Here is a 14,055-nt window from a genome sequence, read left to right as displayed (position 1 = left end):
GCCTCCAGCAAAGAGGAGCTGTGGTGGCTGCCAAAACAGCACAGACAGCTGATGGACAAACAAAACCTGGCAGCACGTTACAATTTCTGTTCAAGTCTTACAAAAAAACAAGCTTTGTCCACCCTGTAGCTAGTTATCAGCTGAGGTGTGTGCTGGGAGAGCTGTTCATGTGGCAGTTGTTCTCTTAGCTCTACTATTATTATTATTATTATTATTTAAATCTGTTATTTAAAAAAAAAAAAAGTCTGTGCTTGTGACTGGCAGATCATGATGCAGAGGATGAGGAAGGTGTGAGCAGGGAATGCTAATGAAATGTCTGAGCACGAATCTATGAACAAAGCAAAAGCCTGAATGTGCAAGTCTGGGAGATAGGGTGCTTTTCCCAAGAACTCACTTTTTATTTTCCCCTCTTTCTCCAGGGTTCAAGCTCTTTCTCCCCCTGCCAGTGAGACTACAGCTGCACAAACAAGAGGAGAAGAAAAGGGCTATTCTTGATGGCTGTTTTCAGGAGGAGGAGACCAGTGTTCATGGCCCGTCTTTCTGCATAAACTCACTTTGCAAAGGTCCTGAAGCTGCCCTCTGTCTCCAGCTCTCTGCACAGAGCAGCAGGTGCTTGTTTCTACCAAATGCTTTTCAGCCTCTTGAAAGAGAATTTGAAAGGAAAAAAAAAATAATGTAGTGCTTCTCTAACTACACTCTGTAGCATCTCTTCAAGAGCACTGTGCCCTGTCCTCCTGTGTTTTCACTCTCTCTATAGCATATGATGTCACCAAGGAATCTGAAACACTTGGATTCTGACATTTGCTGTTAGGAGTTTTTTGTTTTGTTTTAGCAAGGAGTTAAATTCTCAGTCCTTCCTCTGATACAGACGATAAAATGCAGTCAACTTGCAGCTGAAGTCTTCTGTGTTACTCTGAGAAGTGTTTTTCAGTTAATGCAAGTTGTTCCTTGCATTTACTAGCAAGAAGCAACGCAGAAGCTACTCCCTTCGACGGCAACACCAAGGTATGACCGTGGCCCCTCTGGGTTCAGAGCTGGCACCTCATGCTGTGCGGGTATCGGGGGGCTGTGCAGCAGGAAAATCCTCAGGCTGAAGGGGAGAAATTTCCACCCAGCAGAGCAGATTCTGGAAAAAGGTAAAAACAATTTCCCTGCTCTGCAAAACATCCCTTTGGTCCTCCTACTCCTTCTCTCCCTATGTCTTAGCAAGTGCAAACCCAGGTCCTGCTCATGTATTGCTGGGCCGGGGCTCCTCCAAGCCCAGGCTGCTTTTCCTCACGTGCTCCCTGCCATGTGCCAGGGGCAGCAGTTGCTCTTGTCCTTCTTTTCTGCAGTGCTCTGTCTACTGCCCAGCTTTGTGCAATAACTCATGTGATGTTGACATGCTCGTGCTCAATCCATGGCTTGTGGGCTGACAGCAAGGTCAGCTCCCCTCCGAAAAGGCAATTTTGGTAGTTTGGAATAACACAAAGACCATGGGCAGCAGCAGAGTGGGCCAGTCTGCCTCCCCCCAGAATCTCTGGGGAGCATTTCTAGGGTCATGCTGTGAGCATGGGGTGAATGAGCACAGATCTGGGGGGATTTAGTGCATTTTGAGGTGCAGAGTGTTACCAGTAATGGCATTGCCTTTTTCAGGGTGTTTTGGGAGCCTGGGCTGTGACCTGCACATGCAGCCACCTCCTTCTCAAGCAGCCCCCTGGCATGCTCAAGAGAATGAGCTGGGGCAGGACCCAGCGCCTTCTCCTGCGCTTGTGGCCCCCCGTTTCCCACACAGGCGCTGTTATCAAGGTGTATTTGCACACCCCCGTCCAAGCAGTGGAAGTTATTTAAGGTCTCACTGTGTCCGGAGCAGGGAGGTCGCCTCAGTGCTGGGGCAGGATCACACACTGGGCCGAGGCGCTGGCAGGGCCTTTGTCCCCCAGGGAGGCAGGGGGCAAAGTGCCACCGCTGTCACCCGCCCTTGGGGGACTCTGTCCCAGGCCCGCGTTGCAGCCAGGCCTCGGTGCAGGCAGCGGTGCAGGTAGGAGGAGCGCGTCCCCCCGCAGGCCGGGGCTCCGGGGGGTGGCGTGTGGGCAGCTCGGTGTCACGCGTGGCCCCACTTGGCCTCCCACCTCCTTCCTCGCGCGGTGGCCGGGACCTCTGCTCCCCTGCCCTGTCCCCAGATCCCGCAGGCTCCCTGGGGAGTCCCGCGGCTGCCTGGCAGCGCTGCCGGGGGCGGCGGCTCCTCGCTGCAGCTGCCCCTACCGCACTGCTTGGTGCTGCGCGTTCCCCATGCGCCGCGTTGGGCTGCGCGTGTCCCCCCTCCGCGCACCGCGTTGGGCTGCGCGTTCCCCCCTCCGCGCACCGCGTTGGGCTGCGCGTTCCCCCCTCCGCGCACCGCGTTGTGCTGCGCGTCCCCCCCTCCGCGCACCGCGTTGGGCTCTGTGTCCTCTCTCTAGCTACATCCTCTACCCCCCGCCCCTAAATGCGCCCCCGCGCTTCTCCCTGCGCTGCACTGCGCGCGCGCGGAGCGGGGCAGCCGCTCCCATGTCTCCCCGCGGGGAGGGCGGTGTCGCTGAGGCGGCGGCGGCTGCTCCAGGCTGAGGCCGGGCCGCGTCCCCGCGCAGCGCGGAGCCGCCATGGAGAGCGCGCGGCGGGCGGTGGAGCGCGCCAGGGCCGCGTTCGCCACGGGCCGCAGCCGCCCGCTCGAGTTCCGGCTGCAGCAGCTGCGGGCGCTGGAGCGGCTGGTGCACGAGAGGGAGCCCGAGATCGTGGGCGCCATCGCGGCGGATCTGCGCAAGGTGCGTGCGGGGCGGGCGCGGGGGAGCCGCGGGGACTGCAGCCTCGGTCCTGTGAGGAAACGCTGAGCGAGCGGGGCCTGTTTAGCCTGGAGAAGACTGAGAGGGAATATGATCAGCATGGACAAGCAGCCGAGGGGAGAATGGAGGGAGGATGGGGCCGGGCTCTTCTCCATGGTGGCCTTTGACAGGACAAGGGGCAACGGGTGCAAAGAGAAACATAGGAAGTTGAATTTCCGTATGAGGAGAACTTCTCTTCTTGGAGGGGAAGAGGCTGCCCAGAGCGGTTGTGGAGTCCCTTTCTCCAGAGATCTCCCAAAGCCACCCGGATGCCACCCTGTGCTCTGGGTGTCCCTGCTGGAGCAGGGGGGTTGGACTGGGGAAGGGACCCCTGGGGAAGGGACCCCTGGGGATCACCATCCCAACCATCTGTGACTGTGAGCCCCATGTGCTTACAGAGCGGGCCCAACGCCTACAGCCATGAGATCCTGGGCGTGCTGGGCGATCTGGCGCTGGCCATGGCCAAGCTGCCGTCGTGGGCGGCCCCGCGCGCGGCCAAGAGGAACCTCATGACGCTGCGTGACGAGGCCTTCGTGCGCCCGGAGCCGCTGGGGCTGGTGCTCATCATCGGCGCCTGGAACTACCCCTTCGTGCTGGTCATGCAGCCGCTGATCGGGGCCATCGCAGCAGGTGGGACGCGCGGTGGGCAGCGCGAGGGCGGCGCCGAGGCCGGTGCTGAGCGGGGCCTGTCCCGCAGGCAACGCCGTGGTGGTGAAGCCCTCGGAGGTGAGCGAGCACACGGCGCGGCTCTTGGCCGACCTGCTGCCCAAGTACCTCGACCCGGTGAGTGCGGCTCCACGTCTCACGCCTGTCCATAGGAAGCTCCTGCTCTGCTCTCGAGAGGCCCCCGCAGTTCGGAGGCAATCTCGGTTGCCGAGTTTCTCGGAAAGGGGCATAAACCAGCAGTGTAGAAACAGTCAGCCTGGTTTTAGAGTGCGGAGGCGCATACTCTGAATGATACCTTCTTCCTGCTATTGCATGGTCTGACACACCCAAATAATCCACCTGTAACATCTGCTGTTGTGTCAAAGGGTGTGCAGGTGTGAACTGCATTTCTGAGTTGAAGTCAGCACTCCCTTTGCTCAAGGCTGGCGGCAGGTCACGTTGTGTGCTGGTTGTGCCTGTTCTCCCTGATAATCAGAGGCTTTCTGGGGAACTCAGGGGCAAGTAGACTCCGGTTCTCACATCATATTAATCTGTGCTCCAAGAGCAGCATTTGGCTTGTCCCCTGCTCACCTGGCAGCTCTCACATCCCGTGCTCTGCTTCACTGAGGCACACTTTTGCTCTGGTAGAATAGTCCTATTGTGCAGGGACAAGGTGACAACCAAAGTTTAGTTTGTGGGGGAAAGACAGATACTGTGTTTGCTATTGTTACCTCCTGTCTTGATCCTGAACAACCTGCAAGAAACCCCTGGAGAGCTGCTCCCCTGATGTTCATTGCTTTAAACTATAACTATAAGGCTCTTGTTTGCCCCCCAGGAGCTGTACCCGGTGGTCACTGGAGGGGTAGCTGAGACGACGGAGCTGCTGACACACAGGTTTGATCACATCCTCTACACGGGCAACAGCACCGTGGGCAAAATCGTGATGGCAGCGGCCGCCAAGCACCTGACGCCCGTCACCCTGGAGCTGGGTGGGAAGAGCCCCTGCTACATCGACAAGGACTGCGACCTGGCCGTGGCCTGCAGGTGAGGCCATGGGGGAAGCTGCGGCGGGAGCGTGTGGGGCAGGAGCTGGGGCGCACGGGGCCCGCTCGTGCGCTGAGCGAGGCTCTGGCGGGGCCGGGACGGGCGCAGAGGCTCCTTCTGCCCTGCTGCCCAGGCGGATCACGTGGGGCAAGTACATGAACTGCGGGCAAACCTGCATCGCCCCCGACTACGTCCTGTGCGAGCCGTCCATCCAGGCCCAGGTGGTGGAGAACATCAAGGCGACTCTGCAGGTGAGCGGGGAGCTGCGTGGGCCCCAGCACCCCTTAGAGCAGTGCCAAGAGTTTGTTCTGGCTGTGAGTTCCCATCGCTGTGTCCTTTGTCAGGAATTCTACGGGCACGATGTGAAGTCGTCTCCGGATTACGAGCGGATCATCAACAAGCGCCACTTCCAGCGGGTGCTGGCCCTGCTGGAGGGACAGAAGATCGCGCATGGGGGAGAGACTGATGAGGCCTCCTGCTTCATAGGTACCTGTGCCCCAAGCTGGGGCTGGGGAGGTGATAGGGGGAAGAGGGAGGTTTTGGGGGCTGCGTACGTCTGTCTTGCTCCATGTTCAGCCCTAGCCCTGCTCAGGCCTGGGTCCTGCACTGGGCCACCTCTTCTCTTCATGCTCAGTGTCTTGCTGTCCTGTTTTCCCAGCACCAACCATCCTCACTGACGTGTCCCCGGAGTCCAAGGTGATGCAGGAGGAGATCTTTGGGCCCATCCTTCCCATAGTGCCGGTGAAGAGCGTGGACGAGGCCATTGAGTTCATCAACAGTCGGGAGAAGCCGCTGGCCCTGTACGTCTTCTCCAACAACAAGAAGGTGGGTCTGGGCTCTGCTCCCCAGCTGGGCTGACTCTGGATGATCCGATGTTGTATGTGTCTGTGTAAAACATAACTGAGGAGGAGAGCCCCTGGCTTCCCAACTTTCACATCCCTCTGACTTTTTCTCTTTGCCAAGGCTCATCAGAGCTGACAGCCACAGGAAACCGCAGTGGTGGCTCCTGTGGTTCTTAGCCACCTAGGAACTAGTCAGCCTAGTCTGACTTAGTTATATGGTGCAGCCTCTTTAGACGTTTTCTTGTTTTTCTTTTCCTATTAGTTAGTCAACAGAGTCATCTCAGAAACAAGCAGCGGAGGGTTTACAGCCAACGATGTCTTGATGCACTTCCTCCTGTCATCCTTGCCTTTTGGGGGTGTCGGTGAGTTACTGGGGGCTCCTTAAACATTTGTGACTTGAGCTGCAGGCTCGAGGAGTGCCAGCAAGTGCTCAGAGGCCCAGGAAACAACGCACACAGGTGCACACTGTGAAATCCTGGAGGTTGCTTTGTCAAAAGGGTGTGGGGAAGACAAGTCCCTGAGGCTAGGACCAGTTCTGCAGAAGGGAAGGGCTTGTCTCCTCTGCAGGAATACAAAGGAGAGGTTGTGCTTTTCAACTGCAGTAAGGAAGATGCAGGCTAGCTGACGTGCAGTGCAGATGGAGAGCCACTGAAATTTACTCGTGACTCTCATTTGCCCTGCGTTAAGCAGCCAGGGCTCAGCGAGCCGAGGCTGCGCCGTGACCTGTTGGGTTGTGTCTCAGGTCACAGCGGGATGGGCGCCTACCACGGCCAGCACAGCTTCGAGACCTTCTCCCACCACCGCTCCTGCTTGATCAGGGACTTGAAGATGGAGGGGACCAACAAGGTGCGATACCCACCGGGCAGCCAGAAGAAGGTGGATTGGGCCAAGTTCTTCCTGCTGAAGCGCTTCAAGTGGGGCCGAGTGGGCCTGGTGGCTCTGGCGCTGCTGGGGATCGTGGCAGCCGTGCTGATCAAGGTGAGCCTTGGATCTCTGCTTCCGCCGTGAGCTTTCAATTCACTCGATCCTTTCCAAGTTCCTCCTTTGCAACTGCGCTGCTTCACTAAAGCCAATGGGTCTGCTCGGGCTTGGTCCTTGCAACGTTTGGCTCGTCAGAAATTGCCAAGACTTGTTTCCCGTTCTTGCCTGCGATCCCTAGAAACCCAAGGTCTCTAGAGAAATCTCCTGGGCTGCTCTGCCTGGGTGGGGTGGCACCTGTGAGGAGCCCCCTGCGCTAGCAGAGGCTGTGACATTCCGGAGGGCCTTGTCAGCAGGGCCTTCATGTGCAGGGCTTTCCTGAGCAGCGGGAAGGGGGCTGCGACGGGAGGCCTAGGTCTAGGAAGAGGGTCTAGGACAGGTCCTATTCCTCACCTAACTTCCATCTGACCTTAGCCGAGTCATTTCTGTTTCCTCCTGTTTCAAGGGGGAATGTGGCAGTGTGGGATGTCCTTGTCTTTGTGGGAGGCAGAGGCCTACTGGCCTTGACTGGAGACCTTGAGATGCCTCTAAAGAGGGAGGGAAAGATCTGAAATAGCAAGTGGGACTTGCTCGGGGTGAGCTGTAGCAGGGGCTCCTTGCAAGGCTCTGCTGCATCCTTCCCATCCCTGCCCTGTGCCTCGGTGGGCCCAAGGGAGCAGCCGCAAGGAGAGGGGACAGATGACAGTGAGTGGAGCAGCCGCCCTGCCCTGCAGCATGTTCTGTGCTGCCCCTGCAGCAGGGGGACGCGCTGGCTGGGTGGGGGATAACGCTCCGTGCCCTCCGCATCCGAGGCCAGGACGGGGTGTGAGAGCAGCTGCCGGCTGCAGCCCCCGTCTCGCCGAGCGCCGCCCGCGCCGAGGGGCGACGCTCAGGACGTCTCGAAATCGTTTGGGTTTTCTCAGAACCATCAGTCTGTGCTGAAGAGAAAAGCGCTCTTGGCTTTGCTGGCTGTTCAGAGGCTGGGCTGGCTCAGTGGGAGTTGAGGAGCAGGTTTCAGAGCGGTGCTGTGGCCGTTGCAGTGAGGTAGGAGTCTTTCTCTTCTACTGTACGCAGGCTTGGTTTGAGGTTGGGCGAAGCTCGCTCCGAGCAGTGAGTCGGGCTTGAATAAGGTTTCCCGGGAGCCAGAGGACGTTTCTCTGTCTTGGAGCTCCCACGGTGTCCCCAGAGCAGCGCTGAGCGCGTGACGAGGGGCCAGGGCAGCGAGCTGGGCCTGGGGCGCCGGGCTGTGCTTGGGACTGGGCTTCTGCTCTGCGAGGGGGGCCGGGTTGGTCCCGCAGCTCCCTCCCAGCTGGTCGGTGTCGCTGTGTTTTGCCTTCACAGGTGGCTTTCTACTGAATTGAGGAGAAGGTGCCGCATCAGTGTGCCATAATCACCGCACCCTGAGCGCTCGCTTGGCAGAAATGGCTTTTTTCCTTGGTAATGGATTGTTCCAGTGAGCTGTCGGGAGCACAGAATAGACTTAAGCACTAACCGGGACTCGTGTTTACTAAAAAGCCATGCTGAGATGAAGGGACCAGCTGGTAGAAGGTACCAAAAGGAGGACTGCAGAGCAAGAGCTGCCTGTGTTGCCTGCGCCGCTGCTGCGTGCACAGCGCTGCCGCGGGGCACGCGCTTACACCAACCCCTCGGCCTCCCACGGTGACAAATGATCCCACTGTTCGGCTGTCGTTTGGCCAACAGTGATTTCCCTGCTGTTATTGGGATGTCTGTCTTTGGCAACTGTGCTTGTAACAGTTGCCTCCTGGTGACTAGTCTGAGCCCCAGAGTGGTTTTCATCAGTAGTGAATGCATCAACCCAGGAGGTTCCCACTTGCCTTCTAGTCAAGGTGAAGTATCGGTGGATCCCTTAAAGCAAGAACTGTGCGCAGCTGGCCAGGGGATCCTCTCTGGGATGTGGATTTCACGACGTGCTCCAGAGAATTGATTGGCTTTTTACAAAATTACAAAGAAGGTATTTGCACCGCATCTGCCTTACAAATCAGAGTATCCTATGCTTGCACAAAACAACTTCTAGGTCTCTTTAGAGAACTGGAAATGACAACCCGCTCTAGCTCTTGATTCCTCCAAGGAAAAAGAATTCCAGAAGCAGAGGGCATTCCTTTGTGTTTGAGCCTCTGGGTTTCCTATGATTTTGCACTGGAAATAATGTGGGAGCTGCTTGAGCTTGGGGAGGGGGTGCTGAAGAAATTGAAGGCATGATATTAAAAGAAGGAAAAATTAAAAATACTGTATAAATGCAATTCTCAGCAATAAATAGTGGAAGATTATATCTACTGTGCAATGGATGGGGTTTCTTCATATGCAGTGGAAATCTCCGCGCTAAGCTTTTATAACAATATATGTGCAAATACTAAATAAACACTGAGAAACATACGCTAACGCCTCCCGCAGTGACTGCGGCCCCGGGGGAATCCTGCCCAGCGCTGCTGCCGACTCTGGGCGAGCGTCACGTGCCGAGGGGAGGCCTGAGAGCGGGACGGCCGGAGCTGCGGGCGCAGGAGCACGGAGCCTGGCGCGGAGATCTCCGTGCGGGGGAGAGGAGGGGTCTCTGCGCAGGAAGATGCTGCGGCGCCTCGGAGGAGTCCCCTGATGAACGGCTTGTCCCGCCGCGGCTGCTGCCTTGGGGGTGGCTCCGATGGGGACGGTAGTGCAGATCCCGTGAGCGCAGATAGCAGAAGTGTGGACTCTGTTCACACGGACTCCGTTCCCTGGCCGTCAGTGGCTCCCGCAGCACGTGAGGACGCTCCGCGGCCATGTGCGGCGCGTCTGGCAAAGCCACGTGCGGCGCTGCCGGCCTGGGCGCTCTCCTGTCCCGCGTCCTCGAGCCGCGAGTGTGGGGGGGCCTTGGCCCTGCCTCCTGTCCCTGGGCTGAGCAATCCCAAGGGACATATGGGAGCGCCTGCCGCCCGCACAGAGCTCCCCACCGTGATTCACGACTTGCGTATTCCCAGCACGAGGACGGATCTGGGTAAAGGGTGCATTGTTTCTTGCCTGGGCGTGGGCCAGAGCGTCCCGTGGGAGGAGAGATCGCTGCTGTGAGCTGCGTCGGGGCAGGGCTGGCGGCTGCCCGCCCCTGCCTTGTCACGGAGGAAGATCAGCTGAGAGGAGCTGCGCAGAAGGTAACTCTGCTTTTTGTGCACTTATTTTAATGAGTCACCTCCTTCAGTGGGCAGGCTCGGGTCGCTGCTCCGCAGCTGGGGAAGAGCCTGGGGAGGAGCAGATGGTAACAGCTGCAGAGAACTGCTGGCCTCGTTTCATAAGGCGGGAGGACGGGCAGCTCTGCTCAGATGGGAGAGCCACGCAAAGCACCGCTCACGAGTCGAAGGGCAAAACTCGGGCAGTGTTTGGTAACAGCAGCAATGTCCTGCAAACACAAGGACCTCGGGGACAATATGTCTATGAGAGGGCTCAGGGGATCCAGTTCTGCTGGCAGCCCCGTCCCTGGCAGTGAGTTGGTAGCACTGCCCATGTCCCAGCTCCTGGGGGCGTCTCTGTAAGCGAGTGGAGGGTGGGTTGGGAATCGAGGTGCATCCCCAAGGTAGAGGAAAGCAGCCACTGCCCTGGTCTGGGTGCAGCTGTTAAAACCCTTCAGCCCAAGAGTTCCTGCCATAGCAGAGCCTGCGTCTCCAGCATGGTCTGGACGGGCTGTTCCCAAAGCTCCAGGACCTGAGCTGGGCTGTCCACGGGGGGCCCCGCTCTGCAGGGACTTGTGCAGCTCTCCCCTGCCAGCATCGAGCCGCCATGGAGAGCGCGCGGCGGGCGGTGGAGCGCGCCAGGGCCGCGTTCGCCACGGGCCGCAGCCGCCCGCTCGAGTTCCGGCTGCAGCAGCTGCGGGCGCTGGAGCGGCTGGTGCACGAGAGGGAGCCCGAGATCGTGGGCGCCATCGCGGCGGATCTGCGCAAGGTGCGTGCGGGGCGGGCGCGGGGGAGCCGCGGGGACTGCAGCCTCGGTCCTGTGAGGAAACGCTGAGCGAGCGGGGCCTGTTTAGCCTGGAGAAGACTGAGAGGGGATGTGATCAGCGTGGACAAGCAGCCGAGGGGAGAATGGAGGGAGGATGGGGCCGGGCTCTTCTCCATGGCGGCCTTTGACAGGACAAGGGGCAATGGGTGCAAAGAGAAACATAGGAAGTTGAATTTTCGAATGAGGAGAACTTCTCTTCTTGGAGGGTAAGAGGCTGCCCAGAGCGGTTGTGGAGTCCCCTTCTCCAGAGATCTCCCAAAGCCACCCGGATGCCACCTTGTGCTCTGGGTGTCCCTGCTGGAGCAGGGGGGTTGGACTGGGGAAGGGACCCCTGGGGAAGGGACCCCTGGGGATCACCAGCTCAACCATCTGTGACTGAGAGGCCCATGTGCTTACAGAGCGGGCCCAACGCCTACAGCCATGAGATCCTGAGTGTGCTAGGTGAGCTGGCACTGGCCATGGCCAAGCTGCCGTCGTGGGCGGCCCCGCGCGCGGCCAAGAGGAACCTCATGACGCTGCGTGACGAGGCCTTCGTGCGCCCGGAGCCGCTGGGGCTGGTGCTCATCATCAGCGCCTGGAATTACCCCTTCGTGCTGGTCATGCAGCCGCTGATTGGGGCCATCGCAGCAGGTGGGACACGCGGTGGGCAGCGCGAGGGCGGCGCTGAGACCGGTGCTGAGCAGGGCCTGTCCCATAGGCAACGCCGTGGTGGTGAAGCCCTCGGAGGTGAGCGAGCACACGGCGCGGCTCTTGGCCGACCTGCTGCCCAAGTACCTCGACCCGGTGAGTGCAGCTGATCACAGAGGCTGGTGACTCCCGGCAGCATCAGGCTCCTTCCGGGTGCTGCTGAACAGCAGGGTGACTCCGATGGATTCTGGTTTGCCCCCCAGGAGCTGTACCCGGTGGTCACTGGAGGGGTAGCTGAGACGACGGAGCTGCTGACACACAGATTTGATCACATCCTCTACACGGGCAACAGCACCGTGGGCAAAATCGTGATGGCAGCGGCCGCCAAGCACCTGACGCCCGTCACCCTGGAGCTGGGTGGGAAGAGCCCCTGCTACATCGACAAGGACTGCGACCTGGCCGTGGCCTGCAGGTGAGGCCATGGGGGAAGCTGGGGCAGGAGCATGTGGGGCAGGAACTGGGCGCGTGGGGCAGGAACTGGGGCGCACGGGGCCCGCTCGTGCGCTGAGCGAGGCTCTGGCGGGGCCGGGACGGGCGCAGAGGCTCCTTCTGCCCTGCTGCCCAGGCGGATCACGTGGGGCAAGTACATGAACTGCGGGCAAACCTGCATCGCCCCCGACTACGTCCTGTGCGAGCCGTCCATCCAGGCCCAGGTGGTGGAGAACATCAAGGCGACTCTGCAGGTGAGCGGGAGCTGCGTGGGCCCCAGCACCCCTTAGAGCAGTGCCAAGAGTTTGTTCTGGCTGTGAGTTCCCATCGCTGTGTCCTTTGTCAGGAATTCTATGGGCACGATGTGAAGTCATCTCCGGATTACGAGCGGATCATCAACAAGCGCCACTTCCAGCGGGTGCTGGCCCTGCTGGAGGGACAGAAGATCGCGCATGGGGGAGAGACTGATGAGGCCTCCTGCTTCATAGGTACCTGTGCCCCAAACTGGGGCTGGGGAGATGACAGGGGGAAGAGGGAGGTTTTGGGGGCTGCGTACGTCTGTCTTGCTCCATGTTCAGCCCTAGCCCTGCTCAGGCCTGGGTCCTGCACTGGGCCACCTCTTCTCCTCATGCTCAGTGTCTTGCTGTCCTGTTTTCCCAGCACCAACCATCCTCACTGATGTGTCCCCGGAGTCCAAGGTGATGCAGGAGGAGATCTTTGGGCCCATCCTTCCCATAGTGCCGGTGAAGAGCGTGGACGAGGCCATTGAGTTCATCAACAGTCGGGAGAAGCCGCTGGCCCTGTACGTCTTCTCCAACAACAAGAAGGTGGGTCTGGGCTCTGCTCCCCAGCTGGGCTGGCTCTGTGTGATCCGATACTGCATGTTGCCGATCACTGTCCCCACAGGGCCTCTTTGTGACTGAATCCAGGCGTTTGGCTCCACAAATGCTGCCTGTACTGCAGGAGGCTCTCGGGCACCTGCTAAAGGCCTCTTAGTTTGTACAACTCTGTGTCTCAGTCTTTCTTCCCACAGAGCGGGACACGGGCACCTTGGGAGTGTCCTTCTTCCAGGGTCTGTTGTGCCAGGTCAGGAATTCAGGTCACAAAATTCAGATTTGTGTTTATGCAACATCCCCAGGAATGTGTGGGAGGATTGAGGAATGACCTCCTCCTGTAGTCCATCCCTGAGATAGGGAGTGCTTCATCTTTGCTGCTGTTCTTGTCTGTGCAAGACCAATAATATTAAATGGCATCTCCAAGTGGACAGCACACACTGTGCTCCCAAACGCATCCTGGGGCTAGGCCAGGTGTTCAGCATTTGTATTTCTGTGCTCTTCTTTCAGCCCCTTGCTGTCTCTGGCAAACCTGTAGCTAATTAATCTTTCAAGGCCGTGTTTGCTGCCGTGTCAGGAACGTGTCACTAGATGGCATCCGCTGGAGAGAGCTGGCCAAGACGCGCTGAGCTGCATGACTGGGAGAGTGTCTCACCTGCGGTTCCCTGTCCCACGTCCACTAGGACAGCGGATCTGCATCCTGCCACGCTCCCGTGAATGCCATGGTGGTGTTGGGCTGACCTCACCCCCCTGACGCGCTACTGCCTCTTGTTTTGGGTTAGCTCATCCAAAATATGATAGCGGAGACCTCCAGCGGCGGCGTGACAGCCAATGATGTCATCATGCACTCGGGGATCCCTGATCTGCCCTTTGGTGGCGTGGGTGAGTCCCTGATCCGGCCTGTGGAGCCGATTTCAGTGTCCCAGCTGCTGGGTGTGCCTGGGTGCTCACTACCCAAGGCCCTTTCTACATCCCCCTATTTGAAGAGTTAGGCCCTGTTCCCTCTATCCTCTCTCCAGTGTAAATTTTTCATGGGAAGAGGTGGGCAGGTCCTTGGTAGAAGAGAGCTGGTACCAGGACTCCGTTCAAAGGTAGATGCACACAACCGTTCCGAGCTACCTGCAACGGTTCGGTCTGTGAGCGGATCCTGGCCTGTTACTAGCCTAGTTATCACACCGGCTCTTTGCTTCTCTGCTCTGGGGGACCAGAGCTGCTGCTCTGATGTGTGCAAAGCACCGGGAACACTGTGAGCCTGTGTCTCAGGTCACAGCGGGATGGGCGCCTACCACGGCCAGCACAGCTTCGAGACCTTCTCCCACCGCCGCTCCTGCTTAATCAGGGACTTGAAGATGGAGGGGACCAACAAGGTGCGATACCCACCGGGCAGCCAGAAGAAGGTGGATTGGGCCAAGTTCTTCCTGCTGAAGCGCTTCAAGTGGGGCCGAGTGGGCCTGGTGGCTCTGGCACTGCTGGGGGTCATGGCAGCCGTGCTGATCAAAGTGAGCCTTGGATCTCATCCACATTCCCTGCTCCCTCTCCCAGAGCTCAGCCAGGTCTCTCCCTCCACTGTCCCCTTGCCCATGGCCTGAGCGAGCTCTGCTGCAGGATTTGGTCTCATCTCTGCCCTTCCTAGGTGCTGTCCTGCTGAACAGAGGGTGATCTGCAGTTGACTGCGCACTGGTCCTCTACCCCGGCATTCTCCTCCTGCATTCCTATTTTTTTTACTTGATTTTGCCACAATTTCTTTTCCTCTGAAACATCTAGTCCTCTGAAGAGACGGAAAGAAATGAAACCAACTTA

General features: G+C 58.8%; 2 protein-coding genes across 2 annotated transcripts; both read left to right on the top strand.

Annotated features, from left to right (window-relative positions):
• The first annotated feature begins 2,602 nt into the window (after positions 1-2,602).
• LOC104571459 (aldehyde dehydrogenase family 3 member A2-like) lies at positions 2,603-7,427 on the top strand. Its single transcript, XM_088533071.1, has 10 exons — positions 2,603-2,780; positions 3,236-3,467; positions 3,535-3,620; positions 4,318-4,526; positions 4,660-4,777; positions 4,871-5,012; positions 5,185-5,351; positions 5,631-5,730; positions 6,111-6,346; positions 7,249-7,427. Exons 1-10 carry the CDS (start codon positions 2,619-2,621, stop codon positions 7,327-7,329), a joined length of 1,533 nt encoding a protein of 510 aa, XP_088389197.1. The 5' UTR covers positions 2,603-2,618; the 3' UTR covers positions 7,330-7,427.
• Positions 7,428-10,086: 2,659 nt separating this feature from the next.
• Positions 10,087-13,844, top strand: LOC104578558 (aldehyde dehydrogenase family 3 member A2). Its single transcript, XM_088533113.1, has 9 exons — positions 10,087-10,249; positions 10,705-10,936; positions 11,004-11,089; positions 11,197-11,405; positions 11,559-11,676; positions 11,769-11,910; positions 12,083-12,249; positions 13,038-13,137; positions 13,519-13,844. Exons 1-9 carry the CDS (start codon positions 10,088-10,090, stop codon positions 13,842-13,844), a joined length of 1,542 nt encoding a protein of 513 aa, XP_088389239.1. The 5' UTR covers position 10,087.
• Positions 13,845-14,055: the final 211 nt, after the last annotated feature.

Source organism: Tinamus guttatus, unplaced genomic scaffold, assembly GCF_059628265.1.
Source record: "Tinamus guttatus ecotype Peru unplaced genomic scaffold, ASM5962826v1 Tinamus_guttatus_pri_ptg000480l, whole genome shotgun sequence".
Classification (NCBI taxonomy): Eukaryota; Metazoa; Chordata; class Aves; order Tinamiformes; family Tinamidae; genus Tinamus; species Tinamus guttatus.
The sequence above is the reverse complement of the archived record's forward strand: the minus strand, read 5'-3'. Positions and strand labels throughout refer to the sequence as shown.

What these genes read in the sequence shown, in the direction of transcription:
- LOC104571459 (XM_088533071.1), top strand. Translation starts at nt 2,619, where the DNA reads ATGGAGAGCGCGCGGCGGGCGGTGGAGCGCGCCAGGGCCGCGTTCGCC. An exon ending in TGAGGCCTCCTGCTTCATAG is followed by an intron (nt 5,013 to 5,184) that starts GTACCTGTGCCC and finishes CTGTTTTCCCAG; the next exon opens with CACCAACCATCCTCACTGAC. An exon ending in TCTTCTCCAACAACAAGAAG is followed by an intron (nt 5,352 to 5,630) that starts GTGGGTCTGGGC and finishes TTTTCCTATTAG; the next exon opens with TTAGTCAACAGAGTCATCTC.
- LOC104578558 (XM_088533113.1), top strand. Translation starts at nt 10,088, where the DNA reads ATGGAGAGCGCGCGGCGGGCGGTGGAGCGCGCCAGGGCCGCGTTCGCC. An exon ending in GACCTGGCCGTGGCCTGCAG is followed by an intron (nt 11,406 to 11,558) that starts GTGAGGCCATGG and finishes CCTGCTGCCCAG; the next exon opens with GCGGATCACGTGGGGCAAGT. An exon ending in TCTTCTCCAACAACAAGAAG is followed by an intron (nt 12,250 to 13,037) that starts GTGGGTCTGGGC and finishes GTTTTGGGTTAG; the next exon opens with CTCATCCAAAATATGATAGC.